This window comes from Vipera berus (assembly GCF_964194415.1).
Source record: "Vipera berus genome assembly, chromosome: 1".
NCBI classification, from domain to species: Eukaryota; Metazoa; Chordata; class Lepidosauria; order Squamata; family Viperidae; genus Vipera; species Vipera berus.
This window is the reverse complement of record NC_138202.1, coordinates 350,267,225-350,289,162: the sequence shown is the minus strand read 5'-3', so window position 1 is coordinate 350,289,162 and position 21,938 is coordinate 350,267,225. Positions and strand designations below refer to the sequence as shown.

The window sequence follows — 21,938 nt, the reverse complement described above, 5'->3', positions numbered from 1 at the left end:
TACATCTTTCCTTGACAAGTTTCCATCCATTGCTTCTTGTTCTGCCTTCTGGTGCTTTGGAGGACAGATTGACTCCCTCTTCTTTGTGGCTTTGGAAAACTGTTATTGTGTCACCCCTTCACCTTCTCTTCACTAGAGTTGAAGTGCACACATCTTAAAGTTGCCACAATTGAGAAACATTGGCATAATGTGTCTGAAGAAGGATAATTTGAGGCTGGTCATTTGTGCCTTGAGTGAGAACTCTTGAGTTAATTTTGTTCAATGATCCATTTGGTTTTTGTTTTCTTGGCTGTCCATAGTATTCTTAGGAGTCTTCTCAAACACCAAAGTTCAAAAGCCTCAATACTTTTTTCTATTTGGCTTCTTCAACTTTTACTTCCATAGAATATCACAGGAAATAGTTTGGACAGTTCTGTTCTTCAGATGTAAAGACACATTTTCCAAACCGTCATGGCTAATCTATTAAGAGCTAGTCCATAGCGTATTTCTTGACTGTTTGTTCTTTTACTATGGACCATGACCTTCAAGAAGGGACGCGGTGGCTCAGTGGGTTAGGACGCTGAGCTTGTCGATCAGAAGGTCGGCAGTTTGGCGGGTCGAATCCCGAGTGCCGCGTAACAGAGTGAGCGCCTGTTACTCGTCCCAGCTTCTGCCAACCTAGCAGTTCGAAAGCACGTAAAAATGCAAGTAGAAAAATAGGGACCACTACGGTGGGAAGGTAACAGCGTTCCGTGCGCCTTTGGCATCTAGTCATGCCGGCCACATGACCACGGAGACGTCCTCGGACAAGCTCTGGCTCTTCGGCTTTGAAATGGAGATGAGCACCGGCCCCTAGAGTTGGAAACGACTAGCACGCATGTGCAGGGGAACCTTTACCTTTACCTTTTATGACCTTCAAATTATTTAAAAAAAGAACATGAAATTTGCAATACGTCAAAATGTGTTTTGTTTTCCTGCCAAGTATTTGGGAAGGAAATCCTGGGGTGATCCAGTTGCTGTAAACTGGGAGGGTACTTGTGCTTCAAAAGTTGTGGGAAGCCCAACCTCAACATAGTGTCATGATTATGCTGTTTCTGTCCCAAGGAGTTTACAGTGTCAGTTCATCACAGGAAAGACAGAAGCAATATGGAGTTGGTTCCATAAGGCATTACAGATAGACCTCAACTTATGATCCAATTGAGCCCAAAATTTGTTGCTAAGCGAGACATTTGTTAAGTGAGTTTTGCCCCATTTTATGACCTTTCTTGACACAATTATTAAGCAAATCACTGCAGTTGTTAAGCTAGCAACACAATTGTTAAGTGAATCTGGCTCCCCCCATTGACTTTGCTTGTCAGAAGGTCGCAAAAGTGATCATATGACCCTGGGACACTGCAATTGTCATAAATATGAGTCAATTGCCAAGCATCCAAATCTTGATCACGTGACCGTGGGGATGCTGCAATGGTTGTTAATTGTGAAAAATGGTCATACGTCACTTTTGTCAGTGCCATTGTAACTTTGAGTGGTCATTAAACAAATTGTTGTAAGTTGAGGACTACCCATACATGCCCATGACTGGAAAACATACTTGTATGCAGATGATCCCAAATTCAATCTCTGGTTACTACCCGAAAAAAAAAACGAAGCTGCAAATTCCAAAATGTCACCCACTGTTGCAACAGACAAAACTGGGGTTCGGCAATTTCAGGGGAGGTTTGCATTTTATTCCTAGCATGCCATACTTACCACATGTCCTATCTTTTGGCCATCCTACTCCTGCCTTCTCTATCCCAGTCCCCACTGTGTATGCACCAACCCCACCTCCCAGAATTCCCAGCTAATGGAGCTTTTGGTAGCCCCAACACTGTATATGGTCAGGGAAGCCTGCAGCAAAACAAGCCACAATTATTGTCATTTCTTCAGAAGATGGGACCTTGGCATAAAAGGCAACCAGAATACATCCAGACAACCTTTTCCATTCCCTCAATCCACAACTGTCTTCTTTTCCTCCTGTTTTCTAACACTACAAAAGAACAAAGTAATTTCGACACTCGGAAAATGAAAATAGACTGCCTGCATCTTCTGTCATTGTTTGAATTTTTGCTTCAGATCATATGCATTTGCATTTGTCAGGTTGTATGTAAAATAAAACATAAAAAAAGATTCTGAGCAGTTCCAGGGGAGGAACTGCAAGATCACCAAGCTAACCATTCTTTTCAAAGAACTTCTAGGGTAAATGAAACTCAGGAAGATGCAGTGAGGCAACAGAGGGACAGTTCTGAAAAGTCACATTTTAAATAGGATATGAGCTTTATTGAAGCTTAAAATGCCCCCTACGTAACCCAGAAAAAAAATGACTTGTTGCAAGACCACACCTTGAAGTCTGGAATCGATCTTGAACTGGAACAATGCATAGTCCCCAAAGAAGAGCTGTAGAGTTGGATTCTGAATTAAAAACTCAGACTTAAATGGATTTAGGGTTGGGGGAGTCACCTCAGATGTGAAAACTCTTTGAGAGATTTGCCATACAGATATTGTAGTCCTCAACTCAGGACCGTAATTGAGCCCAGAGGTACAGTTCCAAGTTTCAGGGGTCATTAAGCAGATCACCAAATGATCATGCCCAATTTTATGACCTCTTCTGCAGCAATCATTATGTGAATGCCAAGGTTGTTAAGCAAAGCCATTTTACTCAATGGGCTTTTTTTTTGCCAAAACTGGAAGTAAATGTTGGAAACTGGCAAAAACACCCCACAAACCTCCCCCCCCCACAATACTGTGATTGTGGGACTCTGCAAATGGTATAAATGCAAGCTGGTTGCCAGGAATCTGAAATACGATTATGCAATGGAGGGGCCACCCAAACGTAAGTTACTCTGTGGAGGTCAGTCATAACTTGAAACATAGCACCTGGTAGTTAAGTGAAAACTTCCTGCATTTCTTCCTCTAATTGGGGCTTCCCTGATCTCAATCAATGCATTTTTCTTAGTTTATTAAATAACATGCAGTGATTCCAGTTCTGCAGTAGGGCCTCCCCACCCCCCAACCATCTAATTTAACAATTAAAGCAGGCTAATTCAGAAAACAAAGGTGAGGTTTGGAAACGTTCATGCACATAGCAGAAAAACTATCCAAGTCCTTTAAGCCATGAATCTGATTTATTTTTCAAGCAGCATGTGAGGAGAGGGGAAGAGTATTGTATCTTGTTCACTTTGTTGTATTTGGACATTCTTGGAAATATAAACTATAGAAGTGGCCTGACTCTGGCAACACGGCAACTCACCCCTTTCCCCCCCCATTTAATTTTTTTTTAAAAAATGCCTCCCCTAACTGAAGGTGGCATGCATAAATACATTTACGCCATCTTTCATTTTATCACAACACTCTTTATCAAGGTGATTATTTATCACCTGCTTCATAATACAGGTAGTCCACGACTTACAACCACAATTGAGCCCAAAATGTCTGTTGCTAAGTGAGACATTTGTTAAGTGAGCGTTGCCCCATTTTACGACCTTTCTTGCCAGTTAATAACAGGGCTGTAAAGCGAATCTGGCTTTCCCATTGCCTTTGCTTGTCCGAAATCTGAAAAAAGGGGATCACACGATCCGAGACGTGACAACCCTCATAAATACGAGTTTAACGAAGAGAAGAGTGAGGGGTGACATGACAGCAGTGTTCCAATATCTCAGGGGCTGCCACAAAGAAGAGGGAGTCAAGCTATTCTCCAAAGCACCTGAAAGCAGGACAAGAAGCAACGGATGGAAACTAGTCAAGGAGAGAAGCAATCTAGAACTGAGGAGAAACTTCCTGACAGTTAGAACAATTAACCAGTGGAACAACCTGCCTCCAGAAGCTGTGAATGTTCCAATGCTGGAAGTTTTTAAGAAGAGACTGGACAGCCATTTGCCTGAAATGGTATAAGGTTTCCTGCCTGAGCAGGGGGTTGGACTAGATGACCTCCAAGGTCCCTTCCAACTACTACTTCTTCTTCTTCTTCTTCTTCTTCTTCTTCTTCTTCTTCTTCTTCTTCTTCTTCTTCTTCTTCTTCTTCTTCTTCTTCTTCTTCTTCTTCTTCTTCTTATTCTTATTATTATTATTATTATTATTATTATTTATTATTATTAGCCAAGCGTCCAAATTTTGATCACGTGACCACGGGGAATGCTGCAACGGGGTAAGTGTGAACAACGGTCACAAGTCCCCTTTTTTTCGGTGCCATTAAGACGGTCACTAAACGAACCGTTGCAAGTCGAGGACCGCCTGTTAACGGCAAGCCACGGGCTTTCGAGAGGCATCTTCGTGAGCTCCAGAAAGCCTCACCTTGCCCCGACGGCTTCAGGGCACCACCCATGCCCGTAAACAAGCCAGAACACATCGTCTGCTGACTCTTGCTGTGACTTGAGACACCCGCATAATGCGGGAAGCAAATGAAGGAGGAGGAGGAGAGAAAAAAAAAAAGAGCGCCTATCGCTTTAAATCTCTCTCCGGGGAAGGCCGGGGCGGAGCCACTGTTGCCAAGGGTGGAACCCTTCGCCGAGAGAGAAGCGACCACGTGCGCGGAGACGGCGGGGTGGGGGTGGGGGAAGGAGGAGGAGGAGGAAAGGCGGCATTTCTGTTCCGCCCCCTCCCTGCTCCAGCCCAGGCGCGCGCCCAAGGGCATCGGGATTCCCCCCCCCCTCACCCCACCCCGCACGCTTCCACTTCTCCGGGGCCGGGGTTTCTTAGGACACGCGTCGGGGACGGGAGAGTTACATCTCTCGAGGACGAAACGGGTCGGCCTGGGGATCCTTCCTTCCTCCCTCCTCTCTCCGCCCGGCCAAGTAGAAAAGGACGCCTTCCCTCAAGGCAGGGGTAGGCAACCTCGGCTCTTTTTACGACTCGTGGACTTCAACTCCCAGAATTCCTGAGTCAGCTACGCTGACTCAGGAATTCTGGGAGTTGAAGTCCACGAGTCGTAAAAAGAGCCGAGGTTGCCTACCCCTGCCTCAAGGAATCCCGCGCTCTTAAGCCCGCCCACTCGGTCCGGATTGGTTGCGCGGGGCTTGTCAGTCCGGTGAAGGTGACCTTGAGGAGGGAGGTGGCGAAAAGGGAGGAGGAGGAGGAGGAGAACCGTCGTAGAGGTCGGGCCGCTGCTATTTGCACACAGGGCCAGCCGGGACTTGCGATCGCTCCCCCCCCTCCCCTCTGAAAACAGGCAAGGTATCCCCATCCAACTTCAGCTCACCTTCTTCCACCCCCCCCCTCCTTCTACCCACAAAGGCCAAATACACGTGTTTAGCAGTTCCTCCATTCAACTGCCTTGCCTGCCCCTTCGGACCCAAGGGCTGCTTTTGCAGAACAGGCCCGTCTTGGAACCCAGCAGCATTAACTCCTTGGGTTTATTGCTTGCCAAGGCCTGGGGTTTGTTTGCATTACAGGGAATCCCCCGGCTGAACAACAGTCTAAATCTGTGCACTGACAACATTTGCTAAATGACATAAAATTTCCTTCTGTTAACTACAAAAGGCCATGCTGCTTTAATCAACATGCCGTACGATCTATTACAAGGTAATCCTCGACTTTTAACAACAATTCATTTGGTGTCTGTTGAAAGTTAGGGCACTGAAAAAAAAGTGACGACCGTTTTTCACACGACTGTTGCGGCATCCCCATGGTTATGTGATCAAAATTTGGACGCTTGGCAACTGACTCGTATTTATATGATGGTCGCAGTGTCCCGTGGTCATGTGATCACCTTTTGTGACCTCCTGACAAGCGAAATGGGGATCCCAGATTCACTTAACAACTGTGTTACTAACCTAATAACAGCAGTGGTTCACTTAACAACTGTGGCAAGGAAAGTCATAAAATGGGGCAAAATTCATTTAACACAGGGGTCTTTAAACTTGGCCCTTTTATGACTTGTGAACTTCAGCTCCCAGAATTCCTCAGCCAGCGTGCCTGGCTGAGGAATTCTGGGAGCTGAAGTCCACAAGTCATAAAAGGGCCAAGTTTGAAGACTCCTGATTTAACAAATGTTTCACTTAGCAACATAAAATTTTGGGCTGCATTGTGGTTGTAAATTGAGGAATACTTGTACAGGATAAGCTACTTGTACAGGATCAGTATTAACTCCTCACTGAGTTAATACTGATCAAGCTCAAAATCCTCCTGGCTGGCGAATTCTGGGAATTGAAGTCCATACATGTTAAAAGTTTCCAAGACAGTGCTAAAGTAAAGCATTTCATCTAAATTTTTTGTCTGACCTGGATAAGCAGGTTGTGTGAACACACTGGTAGTTCAGTTGTTTCCCCCAACCTTGCATCCCTTTTCCATGAAATATTTTCAGGTAGTCCTTGACTTATGACCACAACTGAGCCCAAAATGTCTGTTATTAACTGAGACATTTGTTAAATGGGTTTTGCCCCATTTTATGACCTTCCTTGCCACAGTTGTTAAGTGAATCACTGCTGCTGATAAATTAGTAACATGGTTGTTAAATGAAACTGGCTTCCCCATTGATTTTTTTTTGCTTGTCAGAAGGTTGGAAAAGGTGATCACATGACCCTGGGACACAGCAACGGTCATAAGTATGAGTCAGCAACTGACTTTTGATCACAGGGATGCTACAAAGGTTGTAAGTGTGAAAAATGGTCATAAGCCACTTTTTTCCAGTTCTGTGGTAACTTTGAATGGTCACTAAATGAACTGTTGTAAGTCGAGGACAACCTGTATCATTCTCCTCTGTTCACCACTTGCAACCCTCGATGCGGGTCTCTCCCCTAATCCCAACAATGTTGTGAAAATTCATTAGAACAGTTTCCCAATCTGGAGGTTATTTTTCAAAACATCTGCCAGGGACTCCCTGTGGAGATTGTGTCAGGATTACTTTTCCTGGAATGGACAAAGATTTTCTTCCCCAACTATGTGCACAATCAGATAAGGAAAGTGATCTGATCATCTCTGTGGACTAATTCACATCCACATCTGTTGAAGTCTTAAGAGGGTTTTCCCTCCTATTCTGAAGAATATGCAGAGGGAATTGCAGTTCTTTTCGCAAATGAGTACCCACGTCAATGGGTAGGTAGCTGTACAAAATGAAAGCTGGGGGAAAAGAGTTTTAATTATCCAGGATTACTGTGAAGTAGGCTGTATTTGCAGAGTGGGAAATAGACCAGGTAAAGTTCTAGCAAATTCATTTAAACAGTATGCTAAGGTTGTTTAAGCTTAAATTGCTGCATGGCAATGACCGGGCTTCCATCGTTTGTTAAACCATAGTTTGCTTAGTGAGGTTTGCTGAATAAACTACAGCTGAATGAGCTCACAAACAGGATTTTTTCAGGTCCCAAGTCATGAACCCAAGAACTGTATGCAGTCCAGAAGGGTTTTCAGAAGTGATGTTCACACTACATCCTCACTTACCAAACTGATGGATTTTCTGCAATGATCAGAAAAGCACTGATTCATACAACTGACCAGATGGGTTGGGTTGGTACATCAAGGATAAAACGAAAACAACCCCACAATCCAAGGTTTAAATTAAACAGGCTTAACATTTCATGCAAGTGTTAGTTTTTCAACTGACCTGGACAAATTGCAATATATAGGAATTTATAGGTCGACGTTGACTTACAACCATAATTAAATCTGCAATTTTGGTCCAAAGTCACGCGGGTTGTAAAGTGGGTCATCATGCCTGATTTTATGATCTTTTTTGGCTGTGGCTATTAAGTGGACACAGTGATCATAAAGCAAACAGAGTGGTCATTAAGCAAACACTATGGTTGTTAAGTGAAGCCATTATCCACTATAGCATCAAGTTCCCTTCGTCCTGTGCGCTCCCACAGGGAGGGCCTTCTCAGGGTGCCGCCGGTAAAAGATTGCCGGCGGATAACACCCAGGGGGAGGGCCTTCTCTGTGGGTGCGCCTGCCCTCTGGAACCTGTGGAGCTTAGGACTGCCCCTGACCTTTTGTAAATGTGGGTTGGTAACCGAGTGTCTAAAATTTAGTTAAGTAACTGGGGGATGGGAATGGAACTTCAAATTCAGGTCATAAATCCCTTTTTCAGGGCCCATCATAATTCTGAAAAGTCACTAAGTAACATGATCTCCCCTAGTTTAAATACTGCCTTATACTGAATCACACTAGACATTTGCAAGTTGTCACCAGCAAATTATCCCAGCAAATCAAATGGAAAATACTAAATTCATTTGATACAGTTTTACAAAGGTTTGCCTACTTGTCTCTCTCTGGATTCATATTTTCTTGATGAAAGTAGCACAGTAATTAACCACGGCCTTCTTCCCGGATATTTTTATGGCTTCCCAATCTAAGCTACAGCAGTGGGATTTCCTGTTGGTCTCCCATCCTAGCATTAACCAGGTCTGACCCTGCTTAACTTTTTTTTTTAGATCAACTCCGGGATTCGTGTGGCTCAGCTTTACGCTGATCTGAGAGGCCAATCAGAGCTCTTTAATGGCTAAGCCGTGCTGGCGTGAAGAACTGAAGTTACTCAAACATAAGATAAAAATCCCTCTAAAACCAATCAGCAACAGTAATCTGAACCTATCCTGGCAGTCACTAGTAGCTGGTTCTGCAGAGGTAAAAGACTATGTGGGTCCTTTTGCTGAGTTTTTTTTCTGATCATTCGTGACTAGTTTTAGCCATGCCCACTGGCAGTCTGTATAAGAACAGGGGCTAGCAACTTTCTGCCTGGAGGGCACTACTGCACGCAAGACCCTTTCCTTGGTCCCACTGTTTTGCCCTCTTGCTCACAAAAAACGCAGGTGTGTTTGATGACTGCCCCTATCCTGATGGGACTTGTCTTGTGAGCATGTCCAGAATATCTTCCTAAGTCACCCCTAACTCTACTGGAGAGAACAGATTTCTGATTAGTGCTTACCAAATGGGTTAATCTAAAAATTCGTTCAGTTTGGATTATTGCAAGGTGCTTCTCACAGGGCTATTCTTGAAGATTACGGTAGTCCTCGGCTTACAATAGTTCGTTTAGTGACTGTTCAAAGTTACAAGGGCACTGAAAAAAGGGACTTATGACCGTTCCGTCATACTTATGACCGTTGCAGTATCCCCATCCCTACAAGATCAAAATTGGGACGCTTGGCAACTGACTCATATTTATGACATTTGCAGCGTCCCGGGGTCATGTGATCACCTTTCGCGACCTTCTGACAAGCAAAATCAAAGGGGAACCCAGATTCACTGAACCACCATGTTAGTGACTTAACCACTGTAGCGATTTGCTTAACAACTGTGGCAAGAAAAGTCGTATAATGGGGAAAAATTCACTTAACTGTCTCATTTAGCCACAGAAATTTTGGGCTCAATTGTGGTCGTAAGTTGAGGACTACCTGTACTCCTCAGATTACAACTGATTCAGAACACAATGGCACATACAGAGCTGGGTGCTTTTAAGTTCACTCACATTATAACTCTGCTGCATAAGCTGCACTTGCTTCCAGGTGCAATTCAAGGTGCTAGGTATCGCCTTTCAAGGCCTACATGGAATGGGACCAGGTAATTTGCAGGACCACCTCTCTTTGCTTGTCCTTCCAGATTGCAGAACCACAGAAGTAGGGCTGACCCTAACTTATGGAATACCCACCCAGGCACTGACTAAGATAGGGTGAGGATGTTTGGGTGGTTATTGATCCATCCTAAGGGGATCACTGAGGCACTGGATTTGGGTTGTGCTTTATTTTATGATTTTATATTTTCTATTTTATATTAGACTTCTTTGCTTGTTTTTATAGTTTGGAGTTTTGCTGTTGTTGCTGTTGAGCCAGCCAGAGTTGTGTCTTAAGACGGGCAGCCAAACAAACCTTTTACATTACATACATAATTGCAAAGCAATGAAGATTGCGGTTAATGGGATTTGGGAAGAAACCAGTTTGAAGAATGGTTGTTTGGCTGCAGCCCCAAGAAATACAGGTAGTCCTTGACTTACAACCATTCATTTAGCAACTGAAGTTACAATGCCACTGAAAAAAGTGACTTAGACCCAGTCCTCGCAATTACAACTGCCATGGGTTCAAAATTCAGGCGCTTCCCAGCTGGCTTCCAACAAGCAAAGTCAATGGAGGAAGGTGGATTTAACGACCACATGGTTCACTGCAGTGCTTCGCTTAACAATCTTGGCAAAAGGGTTGTAAAAGTGGTGTGGCTCACTTAACCCCTTTGCTTAGCAATGGAAGTTCTGGTTCTAATTGTGGTCATAATCCGTAGTTAGGTTTCAAAAGTCAGTGAGAATAAAATAAAAGAATAAATAATAATAGGCTGTGAAATACTTCTACAATCAGAAACATCAGCAAGAAGAAATAGAGGTTTAACCAAGAACTTATCAAATGGACAGAGAATTATATTCCATAGGTGGAAGGAGATAAGATGGGGGCAGATTAGGGGCCAAAGAAGAAATGTCATATAAAGGTCAGTGTTTTAAATAAAAAGATTATTTCCAAGTAGCTGTTAGGATTTGCAATCCCTGTTAAAGCCAGCTGGACTTGGTTTACAAGTAAGTAGATAATAGGACACACACACACATCCCATACGTACATAACCCCCCACCCCCACATTTTTCCCTATTAGTTTTCTTCCGAGTTAAGGTAAATTCAGTTCATACGCTCTTGAACATGTTAATATCCTGATCCAATAGGAAAGGGCTTGTTGAAATGCAAATGTCTTAATTAGGTCATTAACTTAAAAGACTGCCTTCATCTTATACTTTAACCCTAATAATCTGATATTATTTATAACACTGGTATCTTGCATTGTATGAGTAGAAGTTGCTCTTAAATTTACATAAAGTTTTCCAAAGTGAGCTAAGCAAATTTATGGTAATAATGGTTTACTGAATGTGGGTTTATACAACATCCTAGATTAAAAAGCATTCTACATTCCTTATCATTACACGACTAAACCAGGGCTTTTCAACCAGTGGTACGGGTACCACCTGTGGTACATTGGCACCTGACAGGTGGTACATGACCATCCTAGAAAAGTGGTAGCGGGGGAGGGGAATGGCAGCACCGCACAAGCCTGACCGAGAGATGGCTGGAGCTGCAGGGTTGTCAGGGCTCAGCGGAGCTCAGCGCTGATCCTGGCACTTTTGCTGAGCCCAGAAGAAGCGCCGATCAGCTGGAATGTTGCAGCATCTCCAGGGTCTTGTGATTTACATTCAGATGCTTGGCAACTGATGCATATTTATGACGGTCACAGTGTCCCAGGGTCATGTGAAGTGACCAAAACCTGCTGCAACCACCCAGCAGAGGGGGAGGGGGGATAAAAACCAAAGACCCCCCCACCCCACCCCCGCTGCCAATCCTCAACAGAAATGCTCACAACAATGAAAACCTCGTACAGGAGGAAGAGTACCGCCGGGCGGGCAGGCAGGCAGGTGTCTTGCTCGGCTGTGGCTTGGGGGGGCACTTTTTTCAGTGCCATTGTAACTTCGAACAGTCACTAAGCGAACTGTTGTAAGTCGAGGACTACCTGTACTTCATCACTTTTTTCTGGTCATCAGGTTTTTGACACCTTGCTAGGCGACTGGTGATACTCGGATGTTGCCATATCCATAAGTGGTAGAACGGGTGAAAAGGTTGAAAAGCCCTGGACTAAACCATTAGTCCTTGACTACTCTACTCAGAACTTTAATAGAAAGCAGAGTGAGTGCCTGTTACTCGTCCCAGCTCCTGCCAACCTAGCAGTTCGAAAGCACGTAAAAATGCAAGTAGAAAAATAGGGACCACTCCGGTGGGAAGGTAACAGCGTTCCGTGCGCCTTTGGCGTCCAGTCATGCCGGCCACATGACCACGGAGACGTCCTCGGACAAGCGCTGGCTCTTCGGCTTTGAAACGGAGATGAGCACCGGCCCCTAGAGTCGGAAACGACTAGCACGCATGTGCGGGGGAATCTTTACCTTTACCTTATAATCTGCAGTTTGTCTAATGTTGAAGACGAGCAGTTCAGCCCCTTTGCTTGTCTTCTCTTTTGTGAGCCAGGCCTGTGATGACTGCACTGTACTACAAGTAGTCTTTGACTTACAACTAGAATTGAGCCCAGAATTACAGTCATAAATCGAGGTGGCCATTAGGGTGGGTCATCACATGCTCAACCTCATTTTACTGTTTTTTTCGCAGTGCCTCATTAAGGGAATATCATGGTCATGAAGTTTTTCCCAATGGGCATTTTTGGCCAGAAACTAGAAGTAAAAGGCCAGAAACTGGCAAAATAAATAAATAAAATCAAAAATTATGGGATGCTGCAAATGGCCATAAACGCAAGCCTGTTGCCAAGTGACCAAAATGGAATCATGTGACTGCTTGTGGCCATTGTAGCTTCTCAAATGGGTCATAACTGGTTCTAGAATGACCAACTGATAAGCAAGGACTTTCTGTATAAACTTTTTGCATATGATCTAGCTTTGTTTTCTCTACATTGTGGTAAACCATACTTGGTTCTTACAACATAGGTAGTTCTTGACTTACGACCACAAATTTCCATTGCTAAGCAAGACAATTGTTAAGTGAATTTTGCCCTACTTAACATTTTTTTTGCCACTGTTGTTAAGTGAATCATGCGGTCATTGAACAAATCTGGCTTACTAGATTGCCTTTGCTTATTGGAAACTTGGTGGGAAGGTTACAAATGATGATCATATGACTCTGGGACAGTGCAGCTGTCATAAATACATGCCAGTTGCCAAGTGCCTGAATTTTGATCACATGACTGTGGGGGGGGAATGCTGCAATGGTCATAAGTGTGAAAAACGGTTCTAAGTCCCTTTTTACAGTGTCATTATAATTTTGAACAGTCACTAAAGGAATGGTTGTAAATCGGAGTAGTAGTAATGGTGAGAGGGATCTTGGAGTCCAAGTGGCCAGTCACTTAAACATGAGCCAGCAGTGTGCTGCAGCTGCCAAAAAAGCCAACACAGTGCTAGGCTGCATTAACAGAGGGATAGGATCAAGATCATCTGAAGTGTTAATACCACTTTACAATGCCTTGGTAAGGCCACACTTGGAATACTGCATCCAATTTTGGTCACCACGATGTTGAGACTCTAGAACAGAGGTCTTCAAACTTGGCCCTTTTATGACTTGTGGACTTCAACTGTCAAAATTCCTCAGCCAGCATGCATAAAAGGGCCAAGTTTGAAGACCCCTGCTCTAGAAGGAGTGCAGAGTGCAGAGAAGAGCAACAAAGATGTTCAGGGGACTGGAGGCTAAAACATATAAGGAACGGTTGCTGGAATTGGGTATGTCTAGACTCTAGACTCTAGTCTAAAGAAAAGAAGGACTACGGGTGACGTTATAGCAGTGTTCCAATATCTCAGGGGCTGCCACAAAGAAGAGGGAGTCAAGCTATTCTCCAAAGCACTTAAGGCAGGACAAGATGCAATGGATGGAAACTAATCAAAGAGAAAAGCAACATAGAACTAAGGAGAAATTTCCTGACAGTTAGAACAATTAACCAGTGGAACAACCTGCCTCCAGAAGCTGTGTATTCTCCAACACTGGAGGTTTTTAAGAAGAGACTGGACAGCCATTTGTCTGAAATGGTATAGGGTTTCCTGCCTGAGCAGGGGGTTGGACTAGATGACCTCCAATGTCCCTTCCAGCTTTATTGTTATTTATTGTTATTAAAGACTACCTGTATTCCTGAAACTGCAAACTCTTGGCTCATGCCATTTACCATTGTTATGCCATGACTTCACCCACTGGGTTCATTAAACTAGACTAAGCCAAAACTAGGGATACATATGATAATATGCAGCAATGTGTGGACACTAGCACTGATTGCTTCTTGCATGGATTAACGTAGTGTAAGATAAAGGGCAAAGGTTCCCCCGCACATGCATGCTAGTCGTTTCTGACTCTAGGGGCCGGTGCTCATCTCCGTTTCAAAGCCGAAGAGCCAGCGCTTGTCCGAGGACGTCTCCGTGATCATGTGGCCGGCATGACTAGACACCAAAGGGGCACGGAACGCTGTTACCTTCCCACCGTAGTGGTCCCTACTGTATTTTTCTACTTGCATTTTTACGTGCTTTCGAACTGCTAGGTTGGCAGAAGCTGGGACGAGTAACAGGCGCTCACTCTGCTACGCGGCACTCGGGATTCGACCCGCCAAACTGCCGACCTTCTGATCGACAAGCTCAGCGTCTTAACCCACTGAGCCACCATGTCCCCTTTAACGTAGTGTAGCAAACATCAAATAGTTGTTTGGCTCTTCTTGCCACCTTCCCAGCTCCCTTGCTGAAAAAAAGGGAGGGGAAAAGGGTGCCCGATTAAGTCTTGGCAGCAGGAAGAGGCCAACGCCTTCTTAACACTTTCTCTTACTTTCAAAACTTCCCAGGATCATAAATGATTGGCTGAAAGGAGAGTCAGTTAACTCCTTGCAAAAAGCAGTGTGGAAGGCGGAATTTATAGAGTTCTATAAATCCATTTTAGTAGAGAACCATAAGAGGTAGCTTGCTTTTCTAGTGCTACAGGCATGAAAAAATGCAATCTTATACAATGCAACCTAAGACACTAATATGTTGCATAACAAACACACCAAAAAGAAATACCTAATCCAGAAACTGTTCACCTCTTCTCAACATGTACTATTAATGTAACACACACACACGCACACACACAAACACACAGAGGCCAAGCTTTTCCCAAGCCATTTTTATACCCTTTTCAGCAGAGTGCCCTACAGTGATTAACATCTTCCCCTATCACTGGTCTTTGAAAAAACTTAAAAATATTCACTACTAAATGATGAGTTTTTATGCTCGTTTTCAATTTTAGTTTAGTTTAGTTTAGTTTTATTTGATTTCTATACCGCCCTTCTCCCTAGGGACTCAGGGCGGTTCACAGGGCATATATAAATAACAATACAAAAGTTAAAAGAAAATTAAACCAGTGCCCAGTTAAAACAACAATAATAAATACTAAAAATCAATTTAAAAACCCATATTCCCCCATCAGGCCAGACCAGCTAATTCAAATAAGTGGGTCTTCAACCCGCGACGGAAGGATCGGAGGTCCGATGCCATCCGGAGCTCAACCGGCAGTTGGTTCCATAATGCCGGAGCGCCCACAGAGAAGGCCCTGCCCCTGGGGGCCACCAGTCGACATTCCCTGACTGGAGGCACCCTGAGGAGGCCCTCTCTGTGGGCACGTACTGGGCGGAGGGAAGTTGACGCCGGCAGCAGGTGGTCCCCGAGGTAACCCGGACCCATGCCATGTAAGGACTTAAAGATCATAACTAGGACCTTGAACCTCACCCGGAAGACAACTGGTAGCCAATGCAGCTCGCGGAGCAAAGGTGTAACATGGGAGTACCGGGAAACTCCCAGGACAACTCTCGCGGCCGCATTCTGTACCAGTTGGAGCCTCCGAGTGGTCTTCAAGGGAAGCCCCATGTAGAGAGCATTACAGTAGTCAAGGCGAGAGGTCACGAGCGCATGAGTGACCGTACACAGAGCATCCCGGTCCAGATAGGGCCGCAACTGGCGCACCAGGCGAATCTGGGCGAAAGCCCCCCTAGTCATGGCCACTATATGATCTTCCAGAGTAAGCCGTGAATCTAGGAGGACTCCCAAGTTGCGAGCCCTATCCACGGGGGGTAAGAGCTCACCCCCCATAGAAAGAGATGGAACATTTTGAATGTCCCGGGATGCCGGAATGTACAGCCACTCAGTCTTGTCAGGGTTGAGTTGAAGTCTGTTCCTCCCCATCCAGACCCGAACCGCCTCCAGGCAACGGGACATCACAGCGAGGGCATCACTGGGGTGGTTTGGGGTCGAAAAGAAAAGTTGGGTATCATCGGCGTATTGATGATACCCAACTCCAAAACCACGAATGATCTCACCCAGCGGTTTCATGTAGATGTTGAACAGGAGAGGCGAGAGAACCGACCCCTGAGGAACTCCACAAACGAGAGACCTCTTTCCCCCTGAGCCAAAGAAATATTTTGTAGAATTTTTCAGTGGTGGGATTCAAATATGTGAACAACCGGTTCTCTGTATGGATGCCACTTCCGGAAGTCCATTCTGGGCCTGGGCAACAAAAAAATTAGCTACTGGTTCTGCCAAAGTAGTGCCAACCGGCTGAATCTCACCACTGGAATTTGCAAGTTGTGAAGGAGAAATTTTTGAGAGCCAGAAGGATGTGTTATACATTCTTATGAACAAAGCAATCCCATTGTGTCTGATCCAACCATTTTAGTGTAGACTGTAAATGCCAAAGGTGATTACGGAGACAGGTGACCTATCTTCATCAAATGTTATACAGTTTAAGGTGCGTTGTAATGTCCATAATAATAAAAAAATTGGGAAAGTGTGAGATGGGGGTTGTGAAGAAAGACAACATGGTTTCTGTTTCTGCGGGTGAATAATATAGCTCTTCTGATTCTCTTCCCATAAAGGCAGAATTATTTCAAGCATGCAAATACACAGAATATCTCCTCATTATCTCAGTCTAAGTATTAAGACTTAAGTATGATCTATGCTACACCATTGTTTGTTATAACCCTGGTTCATGGGGAGTGGAAACACCAAATAAATTGGGTCACATACAACACAAGAAGCTACAACCAAATGAACTACATTTATCATGCAAATAATGTAACTGTTTTAGCTTACAGTGATGTAGAAATGGGGGTCTCTGAATAAATGATGTTTTACGACTCAGTATCATTAGCATAGATCCTGAAGCTAAAACTCAAATACTTTGGCCACGTAATGAGAAGGAAGGACTCACTGGAGAAGAGCCTAATGCTGGGAAAGATTGAGGGCAATAGAAGAAGGGGACGTGAGCTTAGATGGACTCCAGAAGATGGTAGAGGACAGGAAGGCCTGGAGGAACGTTGTCCATAGGGTCGCGATGGGTCGGACACGACTTCGCAACTAAACAACAAAAAATCATTAGCATCCAGATTTCAACTCTTCCAAGTGTGATGTGTCAAGAGAGATCTATGGTTAGATTGCAGTTTCTCAGCATTTACTGAATTGATTTTTATGTGCCACTCAAATCACTATTCCAGTGTTTCTCCACCTTGAAAACTTTTAAGGTATGTGGACTTCAACTCCCAGAATTCCTCAGTCAGCATGTTTGCTAGGGGATTCCGGGAGTTGAAGTTTCGACAACATTGCTAAGTTTGAGAACATTGTTATAATCAATCCAGAGAAATATAGAGGGGAAAGGAGTTAACAAAGCAAGTAAAAGAACCAAGAAGTGGACAAACCAGATATAGTTTGCTTGACTGCAAGACTGGTGTTTAATGATGTTTTACCACAATACAGGTAGTGTACTAACTTACCAACTGCAGTGATTCACATAACAATTATGGCATGGAGGACTGTAAAGTGGGACAAAACCCACTTAACAAATGTCTTGCTTGGCAACAGAAATTTTAGGCTCAATTGTGGTCATAAGCTGAGGACTACCTATATGTGTTTGCTGTCTTAATGAATTCTGGGCCTAGGATTTCCTTCAAATACAAAAATTGAATGCTACTGGTAAGCTGACTATGCAAAAAACTATTCCTCAAATACATCAAGCATACATTGTACTGTATCATCTTCCCAGACCCAGTTGATAAATCTAGCTCTATCTTTTATATGCTGCATAGTAACATGCAGTATACACCCTGGTGCCAATTCAAGCAGAACCCCCAGATACCAAGGCAGTCTATCCCAAGCATATTATGTACAATCTTTTTATTTTCATATTTTTCTCTGTAATTTTCCATTCTGGTTAGCCATTACAGGAAACTGAATGCTCAGTAGATCTTTGCCTTTAATAGCAAACCATACCTAGTTATCAGTTTTTCTTGAGTTGATCACTTACATCAAGAGGAATGCATTTAAAGGAATAGATTATACTGCAGAATGTTTTCATATGAAAGGACAGAAAATTCTGCATAATCCCCCACAGAGGCTGAGTGTCTTAAGTTATAATGTATTTTGGGGACATTCAGTAGCAAGTTTTGCAACCCATCCCTTGGGCTTGTGATCCACGCATTAAGACATAGTATGTGTGAACCCAGCCAACTGTGGCTTATTAAATGAACCATTCTTATGCAAATTGTGGTTTAGCACAGCATCTGAAGATAATCATGCAGTAGGTCATATCCAAAAGGAAGCTGGTCCAGATTGGTCCTAATCTCTTCAAGAGAAAGAGATATTCAGGTCAGGAAAGGGAGTATCAGTGGGGAACCAGAGAGAAGCAGATCTGATAAGAAAGTCTTACTATTCGAAATGGTCTCCCCTTGTTATAGGTTCTCATAAATTACAAGAATGTGCTATTATGTCAGATAGCAACTAACCAAATGTACAGTTTCTAAATGGCACCCTCAAAATAACATTGCCTTCCTCCAATGTTGTAAACCTTTGTTTACTGAGGCACTCCAGATGCATTTAGATTATATGCAGGTAGGCCTTGATTTACAACCATTTGCTTAGTGAGTGAAGTTACAACACTGGAAAAAGTGACTTATGCAAGTTTTCACACTTATAACCATTGCAGCATCCCTGTGGTCACGTGATCAAAATTCGGGTGCTTGGGATGTATTTATGACAGTTGCAGCATCCCCATGGTCACGTGATCACCTTCTGTAACCTTTCAATCCTACTTCCGACACGCCAACTCAATGGGGGAAGCCAGATTTGCTTAAAGACTGCATGATTTGCTTAGTGACTGGAAAAAAGGTTGTAAAATGGGGTGCAACTTAACTGAACTGTCTTGCTTAGCAACTGAAATTTTGTGCTCAACTGTGATTGTAAGTTGAGGACTATCTGTAGTTGGTGGGGAATTCTAGAGTAGTAGGCACAACTCACCTGGAAAGCACCAATAGGGAAGGGCTGGTACAAGAAATATCAAGAGGCACCTACCACCCCCACAGATGTTACCATGCTAACAGCTGGATTAGAGACACTGCCTACACATACATAAAGCATTAACATGAATTCCCCTGCAAAGTATGTACACTGGATGAGGAACGTTGCATAACAGAGGCCTAGTACTGTAGTGAGCAGCCTGTGTCCTGCGAAAGCAGACTCAAATTGCGTCTGGAGGTGTTCAAAGAACAGAAATTCACAAAATTCACTCAAACCAGCATTTTATGAAGAAAGGAGAGCTAAAACCCTTGATAGTTTTCTTGGTGGAAGAAATTGTGTATTCTTGCACCAAGCCACGCTAAAACCACAAGCTAGATTAGAAGCACGCAACCAAGAGGCCTCTGTGTTTTGGACTTCAACTCCCATAAGCCCTCAGGCCAGCATGGTCAAGGGTTTGTGAGATCTAGTGCATCTGGAGGACATTAAGCACAGGTTAGCCATTTCCACAGGACTAGGCCTTTGCAAGCCTAGAGTCCTAGGAAAGCTCTTTACCCAGAAGGTTACGTAGGGGTCACAACATTTACAGAGCAGAACCAGCCTCCTGGAAGCCATGCGAGGAGGGGGGGGGAAGTGAGTGGAAGCTGGACAAAGGTCACTTATACTCAAGATGAAAAGAAACGTCATTCTGGATACAGATGAGTGTACGGATACGTTATACACACCACTGTCTCATGGCAACTAGTAAAAGTGGGTTCATCCCCAAAATAAATCATGCAAGAATAAACCTGGTACATAAGAAGAGCAATAAGTTAAAACTACTAGTAATATAGGTAAAAGGGGAGTACTACAGTTCAGGTAAGCCCTACATCTTCACTCACTCTCTTCCACATATGAAGGAAGAATAAAAAGGATCGATCACGTGGAGCTCCGTATCCTAAGATTAACCCACTCTATATTCTTAAGAGCATGCAGGCTTATTTATCACTTTACAATGCACACACAACAAAGCAACAGTATCCTATCAGCAAAAAAATCACAGGTATCATTAATATTTTTTGTTATGGCCACCCTACTCCAAAAGTCTCTGGTCATGGAGTTAAGCAGATATGTGAGAAATACTTAAGCTTTCCCTTGCATGTTAACCAACTTACACCAATGGTTAAACCTTCCAGAGCATATTCTTTGTGGCTTGCACTTGAGTAAAGTTGCCTACAACGGAAAAATCAGTAAATCTGCTGCGTAGAAGTCTGTGTTAACGTGCTTTGAAGATTGAGGGGGTCAGGCTGGCCGCAGCAAGAGCAAAATATTCTTGCCTTTGCACAGTCTCTCAATTTTTTTTAGGTTAAAGTTACTGCGATTACGATTGCTTCATATGCAGAATACATAAGGATTCAATAACTCCATAACTTGACTGAAGCTTTACCAATCACCAAGGGTGGAAAAAAGGAGGAGAGGATTCTCAGGTTGGGAGAAAGCAAAGACAAGGCTTCTTCCCAGCTCTCATTTCCCTCAACTTCTTCCAACCCAGGGCCCTCTCTCCCCAGGGTGTGCAGATTGCAACCCGCCCAAATCAGCCCTGCAATCTTTCAGCCGCCAAAGTAAGGCTCTCTACGCGAAAAGTGCAACCTTGGCTTCGAGCAAGGTTAAAGACAGCCTGGGAGAAATAAAAGGCAGGCCTTGGTCAGTCAGAGGAGCAGGAGATAATCCCGAGGCTGACCCAGGAATCCTTTTGCTCCCAAATTCAAGCGAAGGAGAAGGGGGAGCAGAGAGGCCCGTTTGCCAGCTTCTACGGTCTCCCCCACCACACACACACACACACACACATACACACACACACACCCATCTCCACGTTTCAAATCCTACCATGCGGCTGCAGCTTACTCTCTGGAAGACCCTCTTAAAAAGGGCAAGCTAGTAGTTCCCACCTGGTAACTCCCTAGGAATGCCTCGGCCGTGTCTTGCGGGGGGGGGGAAGAGAAAAGACCCCGCAGGGCCGCCCCCCCCCCACTGCTCCGAAGAGAGGAAAGGGAGTTAAGTTATTCCAGGGTAGCTACCTCGCCAAGGGAGGGGGAGGGAAACGGGGTGAGGATCGGGCGCAGGAGCAAAACGGAGGGGTTCACCCCGGCGGAAGGTAGGGAAGGTGAACCGGGATTAAGGGAAGGGGGAGAGCAGGAGGCTCTCCTCGGATCAGTAGCCCGGATCCGTAGCCCGCTTCTCCCGCCGCCGCCTTCTCACCCACCTGCGGGTTCCCTCGGCGGGTCCTTGCCGGCGCTCTGGCTGGGCTGTTCCGCCGCCGCTCCTCCCGCAGGAGTCATCTCATCCGCCTTAATGACCATGGCCGGCTGCCGCCGCCGCTCGCGCTCTTCTGTCGCTGCCCGCTGCCTCGCTTCGCCGCCGGCCCTGCTGCGCTGCCGCTTGGAAGGACAGCCAAGCCCGTCGCAGCCCCACGTGGTCCGCACTTCACCTCGGCGGCCGCTCCAACCCCTGACACGCCGCCCTCGGCCGCTGGCCCCGCCCTCTCACCCTGCCTGTCACGGAAGCCTCGCCCCCTCCAGCCCGACGGCGGCCGGCCGGGGGCAAAATTCATTGCGTTTTGCGGGGGGTGGGGGGGCGGAGAAGCTGGCGGGGAAGCCGGCAGTTCCTTAAAGGGGCAGAACTGAGATATTTTTATTTTTTTTAATTTTATTTTAATTCCATTTATATCCCGCCCTTCTCCGAAGACTCAAGGGCGGCTTACAAGCTTAGCAGTAGCCTTCGTTCTATGTATATGCCTGCTTATTAGGGCTTTCACACCCCACACCCCCAAGCGGCATTATTACAAAGTCAGCTTAAATGCCCCCAACAATCTGGGTCCTCATTTTACCTACCTGGGAAGGATGGAAGGCTGAGTCAACCTTGAGCCTGGTGGGATGCGAACCTGAACTAATTGCAGGCAGCAGGTGTTACTTAAGGAGGCATTAGCCCACTGCTCCACCAAGGCAGATAGACTGATAGAGGATAGGGCAGGGGTAGGCAACCTCGGCTCTTTTATGACTCATGGACTTCAACTCGTTGTAAGTCCAGGGCTACCAGTGTAAGCCATCTCTAGGGAAATAAAGAATAACCCACAATGGAATAGCTTGACAGAAAGTTA

The 21,938-nt window shown here is 44.8% G+C and overlaps 1 protein-coding gene across 1 annotated transcript in view; it reads right to left on the bottom strand.

Moving 5' to 3' along the window:
* CLUH (clustered mitochondria homolog) overlaps positions 1–21,708 on the bottom strand; it is an 88,468-nt gene extending 66,760 nt beyond the window's left edge. Inside the window, exon 1 of the mRNA XM_081346568.1 lies at positions 21,045–21,708. Coding sequence (XP_081202694.1) covers positions 21,045–21,141 — 97 coding nt within the window. The 5' untranslated portion in view covers positions 21,142–21,708. The remainder of the gene's footprint in view (positions 1–21,044) is intronic.
* Between the last annotated feature and the right edge of the window lie 230 nt (positions 21,709–21,938).